At 41.2% G+C, this 24813-nt stretch overlaps 2 protein-coding genes across 2 annotated transcripts in view; one reads left to right on the forward strand and one right to left on the reverse strand.

Moving 5' to 3' along the window:
- The window catches only part of dock2-like (dedicator of cytokinesis protein 2), an 84001-nt gene extending 69128 nt beyond the window's left edge, over nt 1–14873 (reverse strand). The window contains exons 1-20 of the mRNA XM_068587528.1: nt 14639–14873; nt 12444–12527; nt 11895–11935; nt 11745–11800; nt 11566–11662; nt 11336–11484; nt 10950–11085; nt 10089–10246; nt 8820–8901; nt 8437–8572; nt 8036–8111; nt 7815–7891; nt 5372–5622; nt 4981–5079; nt 4758–4830; nt 4441–4544; nt 2841–3039; nt 1289–1386; nt 1120–1209; nt 814–914 (exon numbers count right to left, since the gene is read on the reverse strand). Coding sequence (XP_068443629.1) covers nt 814–914; nt 1120–1209; nt 1289–1386; nt 2841–3039; nt 4441–4544; nt 4758–4830; nt 4981–5079; nt 5372–5622; nt 7815–7891; nt 8036–8111; nt 8437–8572; nt 8820–8901; nt 10089–10246; nt 10950–11085; nt 11336–11484; nt 11566–11662; nt 11745–11800; nt 11895–11935; nt 12444–12527; nt 14639–14681 — 2150 coding nt within the window. The 5' untranslated portion in view covers nt 14682–14873. The remainder of the gene's footprint in view (nt 1–813; nt 915–1119; nt 1210–1288; nt 1387–2840; nt 3040–4440; nt 4545–4757; nt 4831–4980; nt 5080–5371; nt 5623–7814; nt 7892–8035; nt 8112–8436; nt 8573–8819; nt 8902–10088; nt 10247–10949; nt 11086–11335; nt 11485–11565; nt 11663–11744; nt 11801–11894; nt 11936–12443; nt 12528–14638) is intronic.
- Nucleotides 14874–22853: 7980 nt separating this feature from the next.
- On the forward strand, nt 22854–24595 carry hrh2a (histamine receptor H2a). Its single transcript, XM_068595202.1, has 3 exons — nt 22854–23859; nt 24040–24211; nt 24566–24595. The coding sequence occupies exons 1-3, from the start codon at nt 22854–22856 to the stop codon at nt 24573–24575; spliced, it is 1188 nt and encodes a 395-aa protein (XP_068451303.1). The 3' UTR covers nt 24576–24595.
- The last annotated feature ends 218 nt before the right edge of the window (nt 24596–24813 follow it).

A 24813-nucleotide genomic window follows, 5' to 3' on the forward strand; every position in this document is an offset into this window, starting at 1 on the left:
AGTGGGATTCTGAATGGGACAACCCATGTTAATGCAATGAATGTGTTTCTGTACTTTTCGCTGCTAAGTCCAACTTTCTAGAAAGCACAAAACGGTCTGTTTTCTGGCTGGATGACAAAGCATTATCGAGATTATCTAATGGGATTTAAAAGATTTCACAATTCCCTCGAGGTGGGAGAATTGCCTCGTGAAAGATGGTAATCCTTCATTTGAAACAAACAAGAACATTGCTGATACACTGCTTATGTTGTTTTGTTTTCACACAATAAAAGTATGGTATGTTTGTTAATGTTTGTTGACATGTCCAATAAGTCTAACATTGTCATTACACATCATGCTGATAGCTAAATGTAGTTATTACATTCATGGAGTACACATTAAATGGTGTCAACCTTAAACTGACAGTTTTGCTCATGGGGAGCTTAAACTTGTGACATAAACAGGATTGTTGCATCAGCATACTGGTCTGCGACTGAACTTCGTTTTTTGGACCTCCTATGATTTATCTATGTCACTCTTGTTAGATATTGTGCACTTATACACATTATATGTTACCTGCCTACAGTGTTTTTATTGTATACTGTTCTTTCTCAGTAAGGATGCCTCACCAATTATGTACCTTTGTTATCCAGATTCACATTCAGTGTTCTGATGAGAAAAGGGGTACAAAATTTGGTTGCCTTATATTGCTTGAAATCAGATTCAAGACATACATGGTGAGGAGAACATTGTCTCCAGTCATTCAGGAAACGCAGTCAAAGAGTAACAGTTTGACATGGGAGGAAGTGAGCTGTGGTCCAGGAAGTAACCTACTTGTAGGCCAGCGTAGCGCTGAAATGCTGCTTGATGTAGGCCTCCAACACTGTGTTGAAGTGTTGGAACTTTCTGTCAGCGATCAGACCTATGATGTGTATCTGGCAGAGAAAGGGCACAAAAAGAGAGATAGAGAGGGTTACATAATTACATAGCGGTAGCCATTTACAAAGCGTCTTGGTTAGGTAAACAACATATAGATGTCAGACTCAATTCGCACAGAAACAGCCTGTCACACAATCAGCTGCATCTGTTGACAAGCCATGCAAACATGATATTATCTGGGTAAACACACCGCACACTCACCAAGGCGTCAAACACGAGGATGTCGTAGTCGTCACTCTGAGAGTTCTCCATCATGATGTTGAACAAGGCATCCAGAGTATCCTGCAGAAACTAAATGCATACACAAAGGAGAGAGTCTGTGAGAGTCTACACATTGATGCGAGGGCAAACTTATATTCACACCACTGACCTTGACCACCTCCTCTCCATCAATGATTTTGAGCTTCTCAAGGTTTTCTTTGAGGAGCTCGGGTCGAGTCCTCCACTTGAGCAGCCCTAGCAGGCCCACTGCAGAGGAGCGACACAGGCAGCACATTTATGCTCAGCTGCCTTGTTTAAAATTTGATCAAAGCTGTTGTCATGAAAATGTAGATTTACAAAAGAATGCGTGAACTGTAACACTGTATGTACCTGGCAGTCATACACATGTATATAAGCTGTTCCTCCGCTTAGTCGGAATGTCAGCTGAGCATTTAAATCCACAGTTTCTGCCATTAATTCTGCGACAGTTTGACATGGGGCAGATTTCCATGTCTCTGTAGGGCTGCCTGCTTGAAGCTCACTGCTTTTCCTGTCCAATAATGTCTGACTCACCAAGCCAAGACGCACATCTGGTTGGTGCACCCAAACAACACTGTGTGCGTCCATGCCTGTGAGTCTGTGTGCATGTGCGTGTGTGTGTGTCTGTGTGTGTGGTACAAGTGATTAATACTGCAGGATAATGTTCATTATAGTGATGGACTGGCTTTCTCAGTAACAGCTGTTGCACTGCACCTGTGCCTGATGCACCACACTGTCTGGAATGTACGTGTGCTTCTGCGTTTGTAGATGTGAATGTACGCTTCAGTGTGTGTGTGCGCGTGTGTGTGTGTGACAGCGTCTGCTATAGTGGCTGCCTGCCAGAGTGTGTAGGACAAAATTACGTTACTCTTCACTAATCAAACTCATGTATACACACAGTTCCCCCAGCCTGTGCTCACTATCCCATGACTAAAACACGCCACACTCACATACGTTTGTAATTCTGGTACCATTTACCTAATTAATATACAGTTGACTCACTGTTTCTTGTACAAACGTCTCCTTTAACCTTACCTAACCCCACCCTTCAGCTATTATCATTTTGCCTTTATTTTTAGCCCTAAACCTAAAAATAACACTCGGCCTCACAAGGTCAGATAAGGTTAAATGTTACCTGCAATTCGACGCCAATATGGGTTTTCTAAGGAGAAATGTGAATTCCATATTTGTTTAGCCCAAGAGGAGACGGTATGCACACTAAAATCTGTCGTGTTCTCAGACTCAACAAGACTTTCACAGCCAACAGATGATTCATTGCCTTGGCTTGACCTTATTAGCCTGTTAAAAGAAGATGTTAATTCATGTTTATTTTGACGTGTCAAGTTTAATTTCAAATGCCTTCCCTTTTTAATTTCTGCGCCAACCTTTCTTTAATCTTTGTGTGAATATAAGGGTGAATGTGTGTTTGGATGAAAATGTTTGCCCTGCCAAGGCTACCTTAATGTCCAACACAATGTCCCAAAAAACACCTGCAACACTAGAATACCCTCCTACACCTGATTTAGTTTTGTGTATACTTGTTATTAATACTATAATGTGCTTTTTGACCATCGAGGCAGTGCAATGTGTTTGGTGTCGGGGAAAGTTGGGGGAAAAGGTAAAGACAAAAAATAAAGACACCTGCAACACACACATCCAAACAAAAACACACATCCACCTACCGTTCTGGGTGAGTTTGGTGGAGCAGACCAGGGTGGAGATGCTGAAGCTGTCTCTGGAGCTGACTGAAAGCCCTCCGCTCCCCGACACGTTGCTAGAGCTGCGGTTCAACGCTGCCACCTTGTGGGTGTCACTGTGGTGGTGGCGGATCGAGGGCAACGACAAGTAGCAGTTCACATCTTCCATGCGCTTGCTGTCACCCTGAGAGGACAATGTGAGCGAGTCTTTTTTAACCCATTAATGTTGACGCACCAGTAATGCTTTAGTGTGCTAAACATTGAACAGCTGTTGGTGGCTGTCGCAGCAGCCTTGGGATGAGAACTATATTCCTTGTGTTTAATCAAAATGTCTTGATGCAAACAAAGAGTAAAACACTCTGGGGTTGGCTCCACTTGCAGTGATTCTTTAGGCCACAATGAAGGAAAAAATGATAAACAATGACTGAAGTCGCCAGTTCCACAGCTGTAATCCTCTGTGATCACTATCTACCTAACTAAACTTTGTAAATGTATAACTTTGGAAACATTGGGGCAGGACAGATGAGAATATGATCTATTATTACAGCATTTATATTGCAGTAAGTGTTGGAAAACTAGAGTAAACACATAAACAGGATATCTTGGCATTATGATATTATGTTTAATTAATTCCGGCCTCAACATCAACCTCTGACCTATAATACCAAACCCTTAAGTATTAACGAGTGAGTCGGTGGCAATAGAGGGAATAAGAGACTGAAGCCAGAGGAGAGAGGAGGAGATGAATGCAGGGATAACAGGAGATAATTTAGAAAGAGGTCACATGGAGACCATCCATTTGGTCTTTGAGTGCATCAAGAGCAATTCATCTTCATTGCGTTTGGCATTTAATCGATAGGGGGATTCAATCTTAGCTTTGGCTCATTTGGCAGGAAATCTATTTGGCTTCAACCAACCTGGGTGACCATAAACTCCCATCCAGACTCCCTATAAATTTGTCTTTGATGATGGACGAAAACAGAGCACAACTGTTCCAGTATATTCAGACAAATAATGAATACACTTTTTTTTTTTGTTTAAGACAAAACACCTCAGGGATTTGTAAAATCTACCATTAAATTCTCACGATTATATGTGTACAAATGCCTCCGCTATTACGTGGTGAACGACAGCGAGCTTTGGTACAGTTAGAATAATTCTCCCTATTCATTCAAGTCAGACCATGAATAATGTATCAAAAATATTTCTGTAAACTGTTTGTTACTGTACTAAGCACCAGTTAGTAAATTGACACTTTTAATTTGACATACTACATCAGGGAGCATCTTGGTAGCCGAATGGTTGCAGGGCTTGCCATATAACACATATAACATATAAGTCCCACGTGTTATTCCAGCCTTGGGACGTTTGTTGCATTTCATGCTTCTCTCTCTCCCACAACTTTACGCTGTTGTCTGTATTATAAAAAACAAACTTTGGTAAAGTTGACGATAGATAATTTGCACATTAACTTTAAAATGAATCAGGTGAATTTACTTTTTATTTCATTTTCTTTCTTTAATTAAGACAATGAAACCCGTTCATGAGTTTACTGTTTGTCTCTGCAAAAGGTTCTGTTTCTAACCTTGAAGACGACAAGGTCATGCAGCCCATCTTGTAGAACTGTCCCATCCTCTTTCATCAGACGCACAAAGGCCATGGCAAAGTTCTTCTCACTCTTGTCCTTGGCTGGAGGCGGATTTATAAACAAAAAGAGGGAGGTTCAGAGGAGAATCACGGAAATAGAAAGGGAGGAGGCCGGTGAGACTCCAGACATGGGAGGAAGCACAACTGATTTATATAATTAGATGTGCGTAATGATGCCCCATAATGCTCAGGGGATCAGGGTAGAGGTGAGTGGCTGCATGGAGAGAACAGACCAGCATAAAGGCTGTTACTCACACTCCTGGGAAGAGCGGTGTCTGAACATGAAGCGTAAATGAATTTTGTGCATTTCTTCCAGAGGGACTGCCACCTGAAGGACATAAAACAGTACCGATATCTTACTTTTTTTTTTCCAGGTATACCATGACAATTTATTTTTATAGAAAGTTATGTTGAGATGGGGAATGGAAAGGAATATACATCAGACATGTTGAAGGAATCTCAACTTAAAATGTACAACCTTAACTGTCTCCATCCAGCGCGGCTGTTTAATTTGGTAGTAGATGACGGATCTGTATTCACTGACCACCTTATCCCCTGCTCCTAGACAGATAGAGTTCTAGGAAAGAGTCCGAAAGAGAAAAATATGTTTCATTTTGAGCTGAAGGATTTTATGTTTGTGTGTGTGCAAAAATAGATTTTCATTCTGGAATTAAAGCCACGTCTGTGTGTGTGCCCCTGACTGTGAAAGCGTGAATAAGCGCTTGATCAGTGCCGTGTTTGCTCACTGGCCCATCAGGTGCACACACACATGCACGCATACACACACACACTAACACACAAATCAATCCGTTGACATAAATCCCTTCTCTATTCAAATACACTGACGTGCTCAGCCTCATGCCACTCACCTGTATGACCTTGCCCTCCTCATCGCAAACCCACATGATGACCTCCACATTTTTCTGTGTTGTCTTGTTGTACTTGTCAAAGTCGCCACCCTGCAAGGTGAGGTAGATGTCATTGCGAACATCTCCCGGCATAATTATCTCTGGGAAGCCCAGCTTGCGGGCCACCACAGTGCTGCGGTCCACCAGGTGAGGGTATTCCTTTCGGATCTGAACTATGTTCCCCACCAGAGCCTTCATAGTCACCCACAGACCTGAAGGGAGGTGGAATAAAGGAGAAAGGAAGGCCATGCATTAATGTTTAACAGAATAGTTTTACACAATGTTTAGAGTGAGACCGCTGAACTATTTTATCCTTTTAAAATATGAAAAATACATATCCTTGAAAAGACCCTGAAAAGTATTCATCAGACATGATCTCAAGACTTTTTTACACAGATGACAGACTGATGCATGGCACATATTATCTTGGATATATTACTACCGGCACCTTGAATTGGGTCGTTCTTCTCGACCAGGGGTGTCCAAACTACGCAGCAGATTCTAAAAATGTGTATAATAGAAAGCCAAGCAAACAACAGCTAGTCTGCTAGCTCAACAATGTTATTTTTGCCGTTCCAACAAAACATGAGAAAATGCCACACGAGCAGCGAGGTTGCTCAACTCACAGTCGGAGACTTCATAACACAAAGCATGAAGACTTTTCAGCTAACTTAGAGCATCAGGTGTCAGATGAATGTTAATGCTTCAGCGTGGAGTTGACGATAACTTTTGCATTACGCGGATCTGCTGGATCTGAGGAGTCTCAAGTGTACAACGTGGAAGCTCCGTCTCTTTGAGACACAACTACGTAACGTCAACACTGCACACTTTCCCACGTTGTCTGAAGTCAGAGCAGCTTTTCTAAAGGTAATATGTGTCTGTCTACCTTCCTGGTGGATGCAAAAGAAGTGGAAGAGAGTCTGCAATTAAAACTGATGGAGATGAAATGTGATGATTCTGTGAAGAATTTGATCCATTTTGCGATATACCTCACCTGAGTGGCCCAGACTGTTGTGTAATTTTCTGTTTGTGGCCCTTGGTTAAAACAGTTTGGACACCCCTGATCTAGACAGTAATAATTTAACAAGTTGATAGAAAAAGAATGATTTTGTGTCTATTTACTGTCCAGTTTCACAGAGCTGGGAGAGAGACATATTCTCGGTTACACTTTATAAGTGATTAAAATTAAACCCCAAACAAGTCAGAAAAACACAGGGTATGTGTAGCTTTCAGAAAGTTAAAGTCAATACTGTACTTCACACACTTTGTGGGACCAAATATCAACAAATTACCTTAAATTGTACATTTACTTGGAAAAATAGGTGCCACTCCAGGTTATTTCCGTTTCTCTCCGTAGGTAATGACATTAAAAGCCAAATGAATGAACAGGGAAAACATTTTAACATGTTTTCAGGACCGACAGAAACCCTGAAACATTCATCCTGAGGGCTACACTTAGAGTGAGTTCCACTTTGTGTAAGATGTTAGTATTTATCTGGGGAGCGCAACGTCAAAGTGCTTCAAATTGAAGCGTGGAAGTGAAAATGTCTTCTGTTGTTCCACACCACACTAATTAATGACACTATAACAATGTATGTCTCCTGTTTGTTAAAGTAGAGCGGAGGGGAGGCGGCAGAGAAGACAAAGAAAAGGCTTTATCACAAAAGGCAGAAATTTAAGTCAAAGGAATATGGGCTCTCAACGCTTTCAGAGAAATTATGTGAGAAAGCACAGACACATAATAGGGGTTAGTTATTTTAAGGAAAAACAGAGTTGGTGAAAGGGTTCGGGTGAATGTTACAAACGCACATTTCTGAGGACAACTACATACCGACAGGGAATATTCTGGGTGTGTGTGTGTGTTTGTGTGTCAGCGTTTATGTGTGTACTCAAAGTAAGAGGAAGGACAGATTAGGGGTGAGTAATGTTGAGAACAGACATCTGGTGACCTCAGGTTCTCCGTCCATATCTGCTTGTCCAGTTTCTCCTTTCATATCTGGGTTACGCCCAGGGTTTTCAGGAGCGAGAGGAAAGATAAAGGCTGAGTGAGATGAGCGTGTAGTCCAAAAACGTCTATGGGGAACAAGACAGTGTCACCCATATGGGCTGTCAAAGTCAGCCGTAAATATGAGGTAGCGGGCAGCGAGACTGAAGGCGAGTGAGGGAGAAATAATGGGTAAGTAATATGAAGACATCGGCTGGAGGGTGCATGCCATCCATCAGGATGATATCCATCATATTTACCCACGGAGCAGAGAGAAGAGGTGAGGTGGTGATGAGAAATAGCCATTTTTGTCTACAATTGACTGCAGCATACACAGTCCAGTGGGAACCCGTAGCGCACACAAGACCAGTGACTTTAAGACACATGGATTACACACGAGGAAACAGAGAGAAGCCAAACCTTGTCCACCACTATCTCCTCGCGAAGCTGTCACTTTGTTCAGCAAGGAGTGGAGAAAGTCATTCTCTGCAACTACCCTGGAGCACAAAAACACACTTCAGGAATACACCAAAACTGTTTGATCTTTAAATCGTGCAGAGGCTAGAAACAAACAAAATGGCCATATCGCTATTCAATAACAAGAGGATTTGTGAGGAATAGAGAAGGAAAATGTGACATACGGGAAGAAAGGGATGAAAAACTGTTTCTCCTCATCGCATTCGATCTTCCCTTTGATGAGATCACTAATGTCCATCACTGCCAAGAAAAGGAAAACAAATGTGTCGGTGATAACAAAATCAAAGAAAATGGGACATTTCTGAGGTGACTGTGACTGTACTGATTTACATCAGTCAGCAAAGATAGACTCTTTGAACATTTGGATTGAAATCTCACAAACTAGTCCAGCAAACACCCCAATAGCTCTCTGCAGTGGTTGATTAAGGACCAACTTTTTTAAAAACCGTATGAGCGACAATAATATGAGGATAATGAAAAAGTTAGGCAGTGGAACAAGACAACTGAGGATAATAATAAGATGTCACACATTGCTTGAAAATTGTATTGTCTGATCTTCAAGTACCTGCCACTCCGAACGGCCGCCTCAGGCCTTGAGTGCCTTTCTTGTTTTGTGTCTCTTTCAGGTCCATTCTGCCCACTCTCACTATCTGACAGATCAGGTAAATCTTCTCTCTGCACAGGTCCTTGTTCCCCAGGTCCTGGTAGAGACAAACAGAAAGGAGAACTGAGAAAGAAGAAAGCAAAACAATAAGTATTTGGTGGAAGTGGAAATAAGAGATACAAGGATGCAAAGACGGAGGAAAGAGGAGTTGGGGAACATCAGGTTAAGTGGGAAAGAACATTTAAAAACAATGCAATCTCCTAAGAGGAGATGAAGCTATTTATACAGTGCCGTGTCTGCGGTGCTGAGAAACAGTGTGACAGTGCCCTCCTGTGGTTACTTACTGTAAAGACAACCTTCAGGTTGTTGAGCATGTCAATCTCCTTTGGGAATCCTTTACTGCCCCAACGTACCAAATAGTTTTCACTGCACAAAGCATGGAAAACAGTTGTTGTTACGGTTCTGCAAAGCTATACTACACAATAGTTTAATATACAGCCACACAACACATATCATTTGAAGTTGGAATAAAGATGGTCTCCTTCCCCTTGACTGAACTTTGCAGAGTCACTCTTCTTGAAAAGATTAAAATAAAATTATGTTTTGGGGATGAAAATGTCCATCTCCAGGACCTGATGAAACAAAAGGTAGAGAAAATAACTTGGTCCATTCCAAGACTGAGCGAGTGCTCGGTCGAGATAAAGCTGGACTGTTTGCCCCCCTCATCTTTATATTTAATAACATTCTGTTATTGCGTTATATACAATAAACTGAATTTAATTCTCTTTGTCAAAGATGGCAGATCACCACTGTCTGGTGTACAAGGGCATGCTATACAGTACCAGTATACTAGTATACTGGTGACGTTACATGGTTTCTGGGAATAGACTAAAGTGCAAAAAATACAACCCCTCTATCCCCAATAGCCTTTTTTTGTGACACACAAACATGTACCAGATACTGACAGCGGGATAAATAGAAAGAAAGACAGCAAGACAGACCCACAGAGGTACAGCGGGGTGGACCAATAAACCAAGCACAACAAGAACAAATAAGACAGAATAAACCACAAAGCTGGAGGCAATCGGCAGTGGATATATTTGAAGAAAACATCGATCGATCCAGATCTATTTTGATACTCCCAGCTGCAGTGCTGAGACTTAGATATAAACAGTATGACAGTGAGTGACAGACCTTAGCATTAGCGCTGTCATGCACCACGTAGCACTGCCAGTCAGTATCTGCTGCCCTATAATTTTTGTTGTCTGTATTCTTATTTTTGGTATCCCATTATTCTAATCTCGTGGGGTTCAACAATAGAGGAAAAAACAGATGAGGAAGAAAGAGGGGAGGTATACAGAGCAATGGGGTTGAGGTTATAAAATAATCTGAATTTTGAATTAAATCTGCCGGACTTCAACCTAACATCAGTTTGTTATTTTAAGCCTAACAGGCATATTTAAATTGTCACAAGAATCTGGGCGTTCAAATCTTCAAATCAACCTGAAAACAACAATACACTGAAAAGAAAACATCAATTTGTTATAAAACACATTTTGAAGCTCACTGAATGAGGGTGGGCACTAAATCTAAGAGAGAAGGACTTGTGACACCTGATGATGGTCTGTTTGACAGGGTCATAGAGGGACATGAAGAGCTCCGAGTCCTCTCCGATGCGACAAACAAAGTTCCGGACAAAGACGTAGAGGCTGTGAGTGGGGGAAGACTGGATTCGTGCTGAGATCCCACTGTGGTCCGTCTGGATGTTGGACTGCAGAAAATGACATTAGTTGAAGAAGGTTAATTTGGTACAAAGGTTTAAGAGGATAAAATGACAGTGAAAAGTGTTCATTTCAAGGTACTGAGAAATCTGGTTGGCTGGGTTATAAATGCATAGTTGGTTACTTCATTCTGGGCTCTAACAGCTGGTCCAGATTGTCGGCTTGTAAGGGATAAGATAATAGAGTACGTTCTCTTCATACTAATGAATAAATGTAAAATATGCTGTATGGAGATGAAATTAAGTCAAACCAATTTGAATGAAAGTGAAATCTTAATTAGGCTAGACTGGCAGATATGATTGGCAAGTAAATTCAGTGGCTTTTTCATGCAGATAAAGTTTCATTACTACATTTCATAACTACTTTCTTAAAAGAAAAATAAATGAAATGAACAAATTTGCAATTTCACCTATTCAATCTAATATCTATTTAATATATATCTAGTTCACAATAGCTTTTCTATTTTTGTAACAGTTTCCCATGGTACAGATGTCTCTTGGAAGTCTAGTGCAGTCAAAGCACAGCAATATGAAAGACGTTGCCAAATTAATTATATTATAATTGCAACATCTGCCATCACATTCACCCATGAGATTATCTCTCTGTCCCATGAAACGTTACGTGTGGCACTTTGCCTCCTGGGTTCTGATTTTTCTGTTCCCCACTGCAATGCCCTCTCATCTTTTGCCTTACCTGCTCCTCTTTGATGCGCTCATTAATCTTAGCTGTGGCCTCCTCGTGGGCCCGAAACAGACTGATGACACTCGCCCGTTCTGGGTCTAAGATGTTACCATTGTCATCCCGGACCACCTGGTCCAGCTCCAGGATCCTGTAGTGGAAAGCAGGAGACATGGCCCGGGTGAGGATTGGGAGGATTGATTGAAGACATGCAAACGACGGAGGACACAAAAAGGCAATGAGTGGAGATGGAAATGCTGGAGGAAAGAGTACATAGGAAGGATGTGAGGAAGAAGGAAGCAAAGAGGAATGCCATATAAAGGAGAAGATGCTGGAATGTATTAGAAAGATGTGAACAGAGACTAGTGTGAATGAGGGATTTAGTTTTTAAGCAGACATACTTGTTGCCATAGTCAATCTTTGACGTGACTTTCTGCTTGAGCTCCTTGAATTCATCACTGGGCAGAGTGCCAGACAAGAGCTGGGAACGCCACTCCATTAGCTCACACATCAGCCTCTGGACCTGCTTCACACGCTTCAGTTTATTGGCCTGGACAGAAAGATGTATAGTGTTACACTCAAACATACACACATGCACATACAGGGTTTTTTTCTTGTTTGTTTTTTTTACCACAAAGAGTTGCTTCCATATGCTTCCCCACTCCCGCAATGTGGTGGTAACCTCCTTAACCAAGGGCATCTCTGCAGACATCACAAGCTCCTGATCTCTGTAGTCGCACACACAGACCAAAGAAAACATAAGGTCAAAAAACCTTTGGAGCCAGATAAAGACTTTTTCAATACACTCACCCTTGTTTTTCAATGACGACCTCCTTGAGATGAACAAAACTGGCAGGGAACACTCCCTGCATGGGGGAGATCAGGGGAAAACATGTATCAGTTGTCAAAATCAATGTGATGTGCTGTCTGGTGTCTGAAAACAGGATAGCGAGATCTTACCCGCTGGGCACTGTTCCTAACCAAGTAGCCTCTGTACCATCCTGAAAGACAAATTGACTGTCACCTTACTTCTATTTTGACAAGTATACATGTGCAGGCCTGGGGTGTTTACATTGAAATGTGGACTTGTCTAGATCATATGTTGATGGACTGAAACTTAGTGCAAAACTAACTGGTGCAATAATCATAATCAAGTTATTTATCATGCAACACAAGGCAAGGTCTATTCAAATGGTATAACATCAGATTGTGAAATACATGAAATAGGAGTGACAAGAAATACAGACAGACATAGTTTAACTAAGTATTGTTTAAGAAAAATATGATATAAGTAGTCACCAACTTGCGGTATTTTTGACAATATCTTTCATTTTGGTTGAGGCAGCTGGTTAATAATGGATGACCACGTTTTAGCCACATATAAAAATGCAACATATGAACACCCCCTGAATGTTTTATGAGAAACATGTGAACAAACCACATTGAAAGGTTATGAACAACATAAGTGATACTTGTAATACTATTGTGTATGTTTTGAGATATTCTCACCATCGCACACCTCCTGGACTTGAACCGCATCGCCGACCTCGAGAGAAAGTTGCTTCTCTCCGTTGCCGACAAAATTCCACTTAACTACAGAAGAAATAAATATGTCTGATGAGGGGTGAAGTTGACAGGCCGCTGTTTAATGGAACTCTTCCCAAGCGGACAAAAAGCGACTGAGCAGAGCCAATACGATGTGATAAATGTCAGCAGGGCAGGAAGCTAACGCTAACTTGGTGGGTGAGGAGTGTCGTGTTTGCACATAAGACGTGAGAACAAACTGCTCTTAATTGTTACTCATTATTCTTCGGCCCCTTCATGACGTCCCCCCAATACACAGCCCCGTCACAGGTTGTGCTTCCCACCTGAATCCGCCCCTGGGTCCTAAGTCCCTACTCATTACAAACATAATTAACGTTAGTGAACGTCACTATACCAACATACATTTATAACAAATACCACAAGGAGCAGCAGTGAGCAAGCGCCCTTATCTAACTGACATAAGGTCATGACCGGTCACAAAGAAGGAGAAACACTGACGTGATCAGTGGAAGAAGAAAGCTACTCCTCGTCTAAGATGAATATAAGTTGATACTAGTTCATTTCAAGCCAAAGTGAAGCGTGGATCACCTGTCACCACCAGATCCAACTAACCAGTAAGTTTATTCCTGCATATTCTGACTGACAATCTCTTCAAAATCAATTTAAAACTAATAAGCAATACAATCTATTATGATAAAATCAATTAAGATAAAAGTCAATTCATGAAAAACAAATTTAATAAAATATACACACACAAAAACGGAATAGATCATAATTGTACGAATTACAATTGACATTAGTTAACCTAAAAATGGTTCTGCAGACAGTAATGAAAAAGCTGTACTTGTCATTAGCAGCTGTAGATCTACTGCATAATTGAGTACAAGCAGCAGTGGTGGTAACAGTGGTGGTGTTTGCATCAGAAATAAGCAACGCAGCAGCATGACATGCAGAGCAAAAGAGTGGGCAGAGTTTTAGCAGTAACGAGCAGCACGCTGCCTCCATGCAAAGAGTGCATTAATATTAGCTTGTTATAAATATGCGTCATAGTGAAGCTCTGATAGTCTGCACGAGCTCACAGGCTTGCTTTGCTTCTTCCTATATTTTATGGCTGAGGAAAACTACCACTTATACACAAAATGAAGGTTAATAATTCTGACTGTATAAGAAAAGATTATATCTGGACCAATACTTCATTTGAAATACATATTTTTTTCAAAATAAAAACATAAGTGTGCGTATACAGTTCATAACAATATGTGTTTTGACAGCATTTCTATGTACGACTTCAAAGAGAATATGTCCCTCCTTCCTTCACTTCCTGTGTTGTAGTTTTACACATACCAGGAAGACATTCAGCCTAGATACTGTAGATAAACAACACTTCATTAAGTAATCTTATTCGTGATTGATTACAAATTTAAGATAAATACATTTCCATTTTCAACGTCAATCTCAAGATATAAAGCGGAAGAAAGAATTAATGACTTCATTATTGTCTTCATTCACTTCCAATATAAACTGTACGCCGAACTGATGAATCAATACATCTTCTGCAACAAGCCAGTGATCCACTGCTATTACATTCTGTATTTGAAGTCAGAAATCAGTATTCTTGTTAAAGTTCTGTCTGTCTTGCATATCTAACGGAAACACATGCTGATCAGCTCAGCCATATTCAACCCACATGCCAGATAAACTACAGATTGTAGTGAGAAGTTGAGCTTTACCCATCTGCTGCCAAAAGCAATCTCTCTACACTTAAACATGTCATTGTCTTGCTTCTGTATTCATGATCTGCGCAGTGTAATGCATTAGGATTGCCTACTAACTGCCACTCATTTCTCTATCAGTATAGGATGGTTTGCAACTGTATATCTGATTTCATCCAACCAACAATCCACATGTTTTGTTGCATTGAAGGTAATTGGTGAATATGCTTTAAGGATTTAAGTTTTTTTGTGGCAATTACAAGTGACGTCTATCCTAAAGTTCTATAAGGCGGTTAGCACCTGCTCACATCCTGTTAAGCAGGAAATGATGGGCATCTATTTCTCTTATTCTTATTCATAGCACGAGTAAATAGGGAGGCACTATAGAAACATGTATGTGCTTGTACACATACAAAGACACAGACAAGTGAGCTCATACTGACTTACCTACACCATACCGCTCCGTGGTGGTCCTCGTCCAGGGAGCCATGATCGCATGTAGGCCTACTTTCTATTAAAAGTCTTGTCTTTTCGATTCACCTCCTAGTCGTCCTCCCTCTCTCTAACTCTCTGTTTTTTGAGTGCCTGCTCAACTTTACTTTACTTCTGTATTTTTCTTTTTACTTTAAAAGAAAGCAGCAGGCCCATCCCCCTTTGCCTCTCTTCCTCTTCTGTCTCTCTTCTCTTCCTGACATCAAGCCGTTAAGGGGAAGTGAGTGAGTGCGACAAGGTGGAGTCCTGTCGAGCCCACAGGCCTGCGCAGTGTGTGAAGTCTCCCTTTTGCTCACTTATCTGTATTATAATTGAATGGAAAAGATTTTTCTTGTTACACGTTGAACAGTGATGTAAACAGCATGCAAGTTATATTTGTGATCCATTCTCAAATCTGATAAAAATGAGTACTGCACAGTGTACAAAGTCTGTGAACGGAAGATAACTTCAATCGATAGTTTACTGGCTCACACTGTGTGCCCTCATATCTTCTCTTTATATGTCATCCCTCAACCTTATGAAATCCAAAGCGTTTGAAGTTGTAAGAAGCAGCATCACAGGCACTATAGCTCGATGTTGCTCTCTCCCCCCTCCAGACAGAAAGACAGAAAAATCATCAGGATAAAATCGTATGGTTGAACACCAAACTACTTATAATGTTATGCTCCCAAAAGATACACAAAAAAAAAAGAAGAAGTTACTCTGGGAAATGGTATCACTTATCACAGCAGCAACTCAAACAGCATCTGGACTGTTGATTTTACCGAATACATTGACAGTGAAAAGAATTAGTAAGTTAATAAGAATAAACTAGTTTACCTTTCCTGTATCCCCTTCAGAGGATGTTGCCAGGGTGGTTGAAAGTTGACATAATACATAGAACTTTTTTATATTACTGACCCCTCTCTTTAGATTAATTAAGTACTACTCTTTGATAAGTTCAAGTAGATAAACAGAAACATTTTTTTTTCTAATAGCGTCTGTTTGATTAGAAGAAACTCCACTGGCCACCTTAATGAACTAATTCATAAAAGTGCACCTTCCTCTTTAGTCAATTTTATAACCCTGGTTGTAAAGAGTTGCAACTAGAGTCTCTTTATAGGAGTATTTCTAAAAATGGTGTCAATACTTTGCATATCCAAAGGAGGGTGGTAGAGAGGTCTAAATATGTTTTATTCCCCTCATCTTATCTTATCAATATATGGCATATTTTAAATTGCTAATGGATTTTGAGGTATCACTGCCAAGTGCCTTTTTCACACTACCAGACAAATAAATGGTCCCTTTCCGTACTCTCCCTTGCATGGAAATACTCCAAAGGTGACACCAAAGAAACACCCAACTATAAAGTGAATTATTAAAGATATCATTGATGAGAGTATCGACCCAGAGGTGGCAGTGCAAGAGGTATCTTCCCTCGTCAGAAACATCAGAGAGTATGTTGCTATGGAAACACGAGGGGAGATAGAACGCAGTGTTGTTGGATTCAACACAGAAAGGTGAGCAACAAGTATCACCATGTGAGGAGGTTACACTCAGTAGCATGTGACAGAGTGTGTTTGCTTTAAAAAGGGAAAGTGAGAAAATGACAGACAAGTAGATGAAAAAAAATGAGAGGAGGGCCGAAGAAAGAAAAAATGATTAAAAAAAGATATGTTATCTCATAGTTCTATGTAGTGGAACAAAACTGGAACCTTGTTGCTGTGACACAAGGAGAAAGAAGGGCGGAGCTAAAAGGTATGAGGAAAAACACTGATACAACCACAAATGAAGCGACAAAGGAATAATAAGAGACAGCAGGCATAGTCTATAACAGAAGGATTAGCTATGATGTGAACAAGGTCACAGGAACTGTGACAGAGCCAAAGACACAGAGGGGAGAATGAAAAGGAACAGGGAGGAAAAGAAACACCAAAGGTATAAAATTAGATGTAATAATGAGTTGTGAATGTTAGCCTGCGACCCAGGAGATTTATACAATAGAGAAGCCACACCAGGGGCCAAAGCGCATGAAAAATAGATACAAAGGCTGAGTAATAGGCTGCTCCAGAAATAGAGAGATTGATTGAGACGTCTTGGTGACCTTTCGGGTCACTGAAATCCAGCTAGTCCAACTAGTACCAGTTCTCATAAACTTTCCCAAAAGCCTTCCATCCATGAAGCTCTAAAGATGTATTAAACTGTTTATAGTTTAGAGTGCAGTGGTATTTGTGTTAGCATGAGACATGAAGAAAATCAAATCTTAAAAGACATTAAATAATGCATACCATGCCTTCCTGTGTGTCTGCCCCTGGTCTGCTCACTACAAACTGGATTTTTTTTTTGCCTGCAATTCCATTAAGGCTAAATGCAACAGGTTGCTTTGATTATTCTTCCCAGTCTCTGAAGGCAGTATAACCCTCGCAGCTGCACATGCAAGTAAGAAGGCATGATTAGAGAATGAAAGAGCTATTAAAATAATTTCAAGTGCAAATTAGCCAAGCGAGAGAGAGAGAGACAGAGAGAGAGAGAGAGAGAGAGAGAGAGAGAGAGAGAGAGAGAGAGAGAGAGAGAGAGAAAGAGAGAGAGAGAGAGAGAGAGAGAGAGAGAGAGAGAGAGAGAGAGAGAGAGCGTCTGTGGAGCAGAGCAGCGGGGCGGTCGTCTCAGAAAGGGAAAAGCAGCACGGAGGTGAGTTGATAAATTCCTACTTTATAATTGCTGAATAGATTTAATATGTAATCAATTTGGATGAGTTGTGTGTGTGTAAACATAGTCAATACAGTTGTGTTTGTGGTCTAACAGCATAATGGAGTCTCAGTTAATATTTGTTCTGAGTCTGCATTGATTTGCTGGTATGCATTTCTGCACCAAACAGGAATATTAGATGGAAAAAACTGGGTATCACTTAAAAGAGAGACAGTAAGGCAGTAGGCTATGTTGGTTACGACATTTGACCTCAGTCCTGACCAGACTCATAGCATCATTTTCTGCTCTAAAAGTTTGTCAGCTCAATCAGAGGAAAATGATTTATTTATTTTTAGTAATTTATATCTTATAGTCAAATTTCTAGGTTTGAGGTTATGGAGAACTCAACTGAGTCAATCCGGAGGCTGGTGTGAGCATGTGAACTCTGCAGAAAGACAAATATACAAAGGGGTCATGTAATCAGTACTAAAAATGAGGAAGTGAGATTATGTTGTGTGTAATTTATCTTTTACTATTTGCTACCACATATGACAAAAAAAATGTAACATATTTTGAAGTTCGACATTTGACATCACAGTGATGTTGATAAAGTGTCTGTAGCTAATGCTCTTGTTATATATATAACAGGTGTTTTATTTGTATATGCTAATTATTACTAATGCTAACCACAACACTTTACCTGGAGAAGTGCTTTCTGACGTCAGATATTTAAAACAAGAAACAGTAAATCACTATCATGGCAGCAGTCTGAAGAAGAGCAAGTAAAAGAAAAATGTATTACAACAAGAATGTTGCACATCATTACTTTAGAGCTCAAACTGTGTAGTTTAACCCACGAGCAACAAAACTTAACGTGCAATGTTTGTAATAGCTAAAGCAGCCAACATAAAAGAGAGAGGACGTGTCATGATGTTTAAATAGAGACCAGAACGAACGATCAGGAATAGCTGATTCTTCTACTTGCTTAATGTTGACATTACAAAGGTGCGGTGAGGACAAGACCGACACATTGAGAGCGATCCATTATCCCCGTCTGACCAAAACTTCAAACTTAAAAGTTTATGTCTGTCTGAGACACAGAAATGCATGCTGGTAGTATCCATGCATATTTTATGTTGGCTCCCACCCCCCAGCCCCGTTGTCTGTGTACCTGTGTGACCTCTCGTCTGTGGCTCAGCTAGTTTCATTTTCACGCTTCGTCAAAATTCCACAGCTTCCCTCCTCTGGTCAGGACACACAACCGTTACCAAGCAACCCACCATCCACATCCCTTTCTCTCTCTCTCTCTCTCTCACTCTCTCTCTCTCTCTCTTGGTCGTTTTCAGTGAAGGACAACACAAAGACAAAACAGGAAGACAGACACGCATGCACACACAGACCCACTTACGGTACAGTCACAAAAATGAAGACAGCTATAGATTTATTTGCAAAAGCAGAGGAAGCGAGTGAGCCAAGTATTTTTGCACGATTGAATTACGTCTAAATAAATGAAGCATTCAGATGTCTGATTCCATTATGTTGCCGTGATGGCCGCTGCATGCAGGAACATCTGTGAGCCTATTTAATATCTAAATTACACTAAATAAATGTGTATTGGCATCATAAGAATTCCTGGCTTTTCTCATATGTCAATAGGCCAATAGTAAAATCTAGAATAAACAATCTACACCACTGCTAAGAGTTCAGAAGATGGCATAATAAATATGATCCACTGCCTTTACTCTCACGTTTGTCTAATCTTTGGACCACTCTGCAGTTGACCAACCACCACCAAACCACCCGTGTGACTGAGTGCATGGCGTCACTGTGTGTATTGGGCCGGGCAGTAGTGCCGACGTAAAGCCCTCCCTCCACACGTTTCAGCAGCAGAGACATGGCAAGTGGTGTGTTTCCTGAGTCATCCTGCCAAACCTCCTCACAACCGCTAAGAGGAAGATATACGCTGACAGACAGTGATTGAGTTTTAATGGGCTGAATCAATGAATGAGTTATTTCCTGCGATTAATCTGCAGTAGCTACGTAGGAAAAAGGGAATTTCACACCCGTATCCCAATATTTCAGTGGGGTAGAATTAAGCAATTTCCTCTATGTAAACATATTTTAACACATTGCATCGCATTCGTGACAATATACGTGATTACTTGGTGATTGGGCTGAAGAAGAGCATATATGTTTATCTCTAAAAAAAGACACAGCTGGCTGGTAAAAAAAAAGGTCACAGAATGGATCCTTGGTATTTGGAGAATCTCCAATCAAGCAACGAGTCCCAGCTGAGAGGCAAATAACCCCATTACTCATCTCCGAGCTGAGACTGGGTCTGCTGAAGAGCCACTGCTCCATGTTCTTTTCTGCCTGCCTTTTATCTCAATACACAAATTGGGCTCTTTTCACCAGGCCACTTACTGAGTAATGGAAGGTCTAGATGAGGCAGCTTGAAGTCTTTCCAGCTCATTTACATCGTTTTTGTGCTGAATGATAGGTGACAGGGAGAGGAAGCTGTCTTGGAGTTCCTTAAGGTTAACTATGTCATATTTTATTCCACCAACTGTTACACACAAATAGACCTGGACCAGGACGACCTCTTAAAGCACTGACCTCAAAACTACAGACCAATGCAACCTTTTGTTGTCTCTTGAAAACATGAAACGGCATTCTCTTGCAGAAAACCACAGAAAGAAGAGCAACCTTTACATCATGTGGAAAACACAGCCCTCAGCGTTCATTACAGTCATCAAAATCCATTACTAAGGCACAAGTTATAGGTTATCAGCTAGTGTGTGCATGCATGCTGGCATGTGACTGCGTGTGCATGTGTGTCTCTGGTAATATATACAGATGTAGTAACACTCACCATTGTTTTTCATTAGGGACAACTAATGAGAAGTTTGTGAAAGAAAACAGATGGTCGGTAATAAAGTAGCACACTGTCTGAATGAGTGATGCCTTATTTACTACAGAAGCAAATCATCCTTCAACATGAAGGTGAAAGACTTTGACTGTGACTTTCTGCTGCAATGCGACTTGATGAAGTCAAATTACATGCAAGTTATTTGTGCTAACTAAGCTTGAGCTCACTAGTGATTCTTGATAACAGAGCGGGCAGGATTGTATATTAATAAAGTTTTATTATAACACAAATATTTATGCAAATATAAACAGGAAACGAATACGATTATGCTCTCACACACATGCACTGTAACATGGGAAAAAAAGACACTAATGCATTTGGTGAAGGCAGATAGCAACTGAACACACACACACACACAAACACACCCTCATACACACTATGTCCCAGGGTTAAGATGAGGTTATTCGAAAGCTTCTATTGACTGTAATACATTTCCATATGAGGACATTCCTCACAGACGCACGTTGGCTCTGAGCCAGAACTCATTCTAAGTGTGCGCGTGTGTTTGTGAGCGAGACAAGAGGTTGACAGTGTGAGACAAATTTGGATGATGAAAACATTTGAGATGTGTGGTCTTAGTGGTCTTAGTTAGTCAGTCAGTCTGTGGCTCTGTAAAATATAAAGGCTGCGATGGCATGTGCATTTGAGAGCTGCACTTCATACGCTATTTGTGTTATCAGTGTTTGCTCCGGATCAAGTCTGTGACAAATGTGTCCGCGGAACAAAGCAGCCAACAATAAAGAGTTCATAGATTAGACGTGGTGTCCTGGTTTCAGCAGATTTTAATTAACAATAATAATTCATTTTAATTTCTTTCCGTGGCTTTTTCGTCATTGTGGAAACTAACATTCTTTTCATGTGAAGCCAGCGTGTGCACCTCCTTACGTCTCTCTCTCTTTGAGGTGATAAGTGAACGGCTCCTGATAAAGTCTGGCAAATGTCCCAATGTCCATTACAGTGTAGAAGAGCAAACATTACCCACCACCAACTGACGCAAACACATGTACTCCACACACAGATCCTCACTTATCAAGTAGTTATACTTAACTCATGCCGGCATGCCATTAATGAGTTCACAGAAGATTAATAACACTCGCAAACTCTCTCGACAAGGTCTGTGTAAGAAACAAAAGCTTAAATATGCAAAAGAAAATTATTGTTGTCAAATTTACCTTTACAAACTAGTAGAAATTGTGTTGATGTGTTTATATATAACCTTTTTGTTATTCATGACCATTAATTGGTAGCTGTATTTATTATCATATCGTTATTCACTCGCTGCTCTCATCAGTCAAACCAAACCTTCCATCCATGGCATTGCTGCATCAAAATGTTAATCATATTCAACTGAAACCGAAACAAGTCCTGGCTTCATCTCAGCAGTAGCAGATTGTTGAGAGAGACTTAGCCATTCTGGCTGTTTACACAGTTGCACATCTTGGCCTAAGCTAAACAAACTACTATTTTGGTTTATGGTTTTATTATAGATGGATTGGAATTCCCATTAGCAGACCGTCTGAAATGGCAGCTTCACTTTTGTCTGAAAGAAAATGACTGCAGGGAAATAATTGAACATTGTAAGAAATAAATTAGTTTATATCTGACCGCAGGCATAGCATTCTTGTGAAGATACATAGATGTGGCTGGATTAACTATGTTACGCTCATACTGAACTCTTGACCATCCTATATCATGCATGCAAAGGCCTAAGTTGAAAACTTAACATCCATCTTCAGAGTTTACTCCAAAAGCAGATTCATTTTCTTGTTTTTCTTACAGTCTTTCTGTCAGTGGTAACTAATTAATGATCTTCATCAGCAACTTCAGACCTGATGCCAAGTCGGTAGTTTATGTCTTTGTGACTTGAGATTCAGCACTTTGTCTCTATGACTCGACATTTTTTTACTTGGTTTCTTTATATTCTCCATTCTCATGAAAGTGTGTGACTCTCTTTACACAAAAAATATTTCTCTGCAATAGTGTATTCCATCATTTAGTGTATTGTTTCAATCCATGGATGGAGAAAATATTATATTATATAGTGCATGCCCAAATGTGTGCACACGCACTAAAATTAAATACTTTATCTCAATATTTTTGCTCAACAAGAAATATCATAATGTATCCATGAATGTGTTTTTTTCAATCTTCATCCAGTTATAGTTGTGGTCCATGAATAGTTTAATGCATGTAAATTAGGCTAGAGTAATAAATAAACAATGAATAAATACATCAATTATATATAACAAGTTACATCTAAAACCAAACCTCTTTGTTGAGTAATCATTCCAATATAATGTCTTGAAATAGTGCTGATTACCAACTGTGTGTCTCACCTCTGTCCACTAGGTGTCACTACAGCCATAGAAGATGAGGTTGAGGCCAAAGTGATGCCGAGGAAAACCAAGAACAGTAACACTCATGATCATATGTAGTATGTGTGAAGCCAAGGCTTATAATGTGTGTGTCCTCTTTGGGAAAAGGGAGACCTCTCATTTAATACAAAGCGTAACAATGGTTCACGTATAGTTTCAGTGATAATGTCATCAGCTTGTCTCCAGTGAAGCACCAGAGATAATGTTGTCACAAGTGATGCTGGGTGTCACCCTGGCCCTCCTCATCCTTCTGACCGTCAGTGGTAACGTGCTGGTGTGTCTGGCTGTGTGCGCCTCCCGACGCCTCCGCTGCCTGACCAACTGCTTCATCGTGTCGCTGGCTGTCACGGACTTGCTGCTCGGCCTCTTGGTCCTCCCTTTCTCCGCCCTGATGCAGCTCAACAACGACTGGCCGCTCGGCCCGGCCTTCTGCAACTTCTACATCTCCATGGATGTCATGCTGTGCACCGCCTCCATCCTCACCCTCCTGGCCATCAGCGTGGACCGCTACCTGGCAGTGACCATGCCTCTGAGATACGCCTCACTGGTGATGCCGTGGAGAGTTGCTGTGGCCATGGCCAGTGTTTGGACAGTGTCAGTGGCGGTGTCTTTCTTGCCCATCCAAATGGGGTGGAACACCGTTAATGGCACAGTGCAGAACCAAGGGCCCTGGGCTCCAGAGAGAAAATGTCGTTTTGAGCTGAACAGGCCCTACGTACTGACAGACTCTCTTCTTACTTTCTTTCTGCCTCTGGTGGCTATGTGCTGGACATACTTACGAATACTTCGCATTGCACGGGCACAGGCCAAACGCATCATCAGTGCTCGGCCCACTTGCGTCACAAGCTACAACTACAGGAACAATCCTTCCACCAGTACCACTGTGGTTTCCAGCGTCACAGCAGTGGCTCTGCGAGAGCACAAAGCCACAGTGACACTGGCAGCAGTGATCGGGGCTTTTGTGGTGTGTTGGCTGCCGTACTTCATCCTGTTCACTGTGTTGGGCCTGAACGAGCATCCAGACCCAAGCACAGTACCAGAATACTCCATTGTGTTGTGGCTGGGTTACACTAACTCAGCACTCAACCCTATTCTCTACGGGGCCCTCAACAGGGACTTCAGGTCAGCCTACACCCATCTACTGAGATGTCGATGCCCTACTCACGGTGGGTGGGTGAGCCGGCAGCCGTCTCCTATTGTAACAGCAGGTAAAGCTGCTAAAAGCTGAAAGTGTGCGGCTAAATCTGCACAGGTTTCAGAATCCAATTATTTTAAGAGCAGCTGTTTACTTATGGACAACAAAGTGAAACCGGTGTTACCACATCATATGTTCTTAACCCAGGTTCTCCAGTTTGGTTTGACTTATTTTCTTACTTTTCCCGTCTCAGCCAGAGACCAGCTGACAGAGGTGACGCTGCTGTGTGGCCACACCCCTGCCACATGCAGGGCAGGTCAAACAGAGCAAAACATAATGCTTCAAGAAATGAACAGCAGGACAGCCACAGCAACTATCCAATTTGCAAATGGCACAACTGTTACAGATGTCAACGGCAATGAAAGGTAAACTATTATTCAGCATGTACTTATATTATGCTTCATGACCACAAAAAAAATACATGACCTGACATGATGCAGAGATGTTCATGTCGGCAATGGAGTACTACTGAAGAGTCATGACTCAAAACTCAAATTGAATGCATATGGAGTGACATCTAAATTGAGGTGAAAATGCTCCCCTCGCTTCACTCACAATGACACAAAGAAAAGACCTTGATCAGTGCATTACGCTGTCTGTGTGTGACACCCCGCTCTCAGCATGTAATTCACCCTTCAGTCGTACTTTTAAACACATCAGAATCAGTCACTCAAACATGTTATACTTCTCTAATCTCTCATTCCTTTCTATGAGTGCAGATCGTGCTGAGCCTGTGCTGGTGAGGTGGGTGCTGTGTACTGCGGTTGCAACCGAGATCCAAAATCTCTCAGCCTGAGAGGAAAGAGCAACAGACAGAAGACGGAAGATGGACAGAGATTTAAAGCCCCTCTACTTTGAAGACTTCAGTGCTGCAGTCGAAGCACCCACAATACGACATGTAAGTAGATATACACACAGTCATCCATGTGAACCCCCCCGCCTCCCACACACACACACACACACACAC

This window comes from Clinocottus analis, unplaced genomic scaffold, assembly GCF_023055335.1.
Source record: "Clinocottus analis isolate CAN_PGR_092001 unplaced genomic scaffold, fCliAna1.0.p SCAF_10, whole genome shotgun sequence".
Taxonomy (NCBI): Eukaryota; Metazoa; Chordata; class Actinopteri; order Perciformes; family Cottidae; genus Clinocottus; species Clinocottus analis.

Bases quoted from the DNA above. Each gene is read 5' to 3' on its own strand.
- hrh2a (XM_068595202.1), top strand. From the start codon at position 22,854: ATGTTGTCACAAGTGATGCTGGGTGTCACCCTGGCCCTCCTCATCCTT. The intron at 23,860-24,039 runs GTAAAGCTGCTA...TTCCCGTCTCAG, and splicing joins GTCTCCTATTGTAACAGCAG to CCAGAGACCAGCTGACAGAG.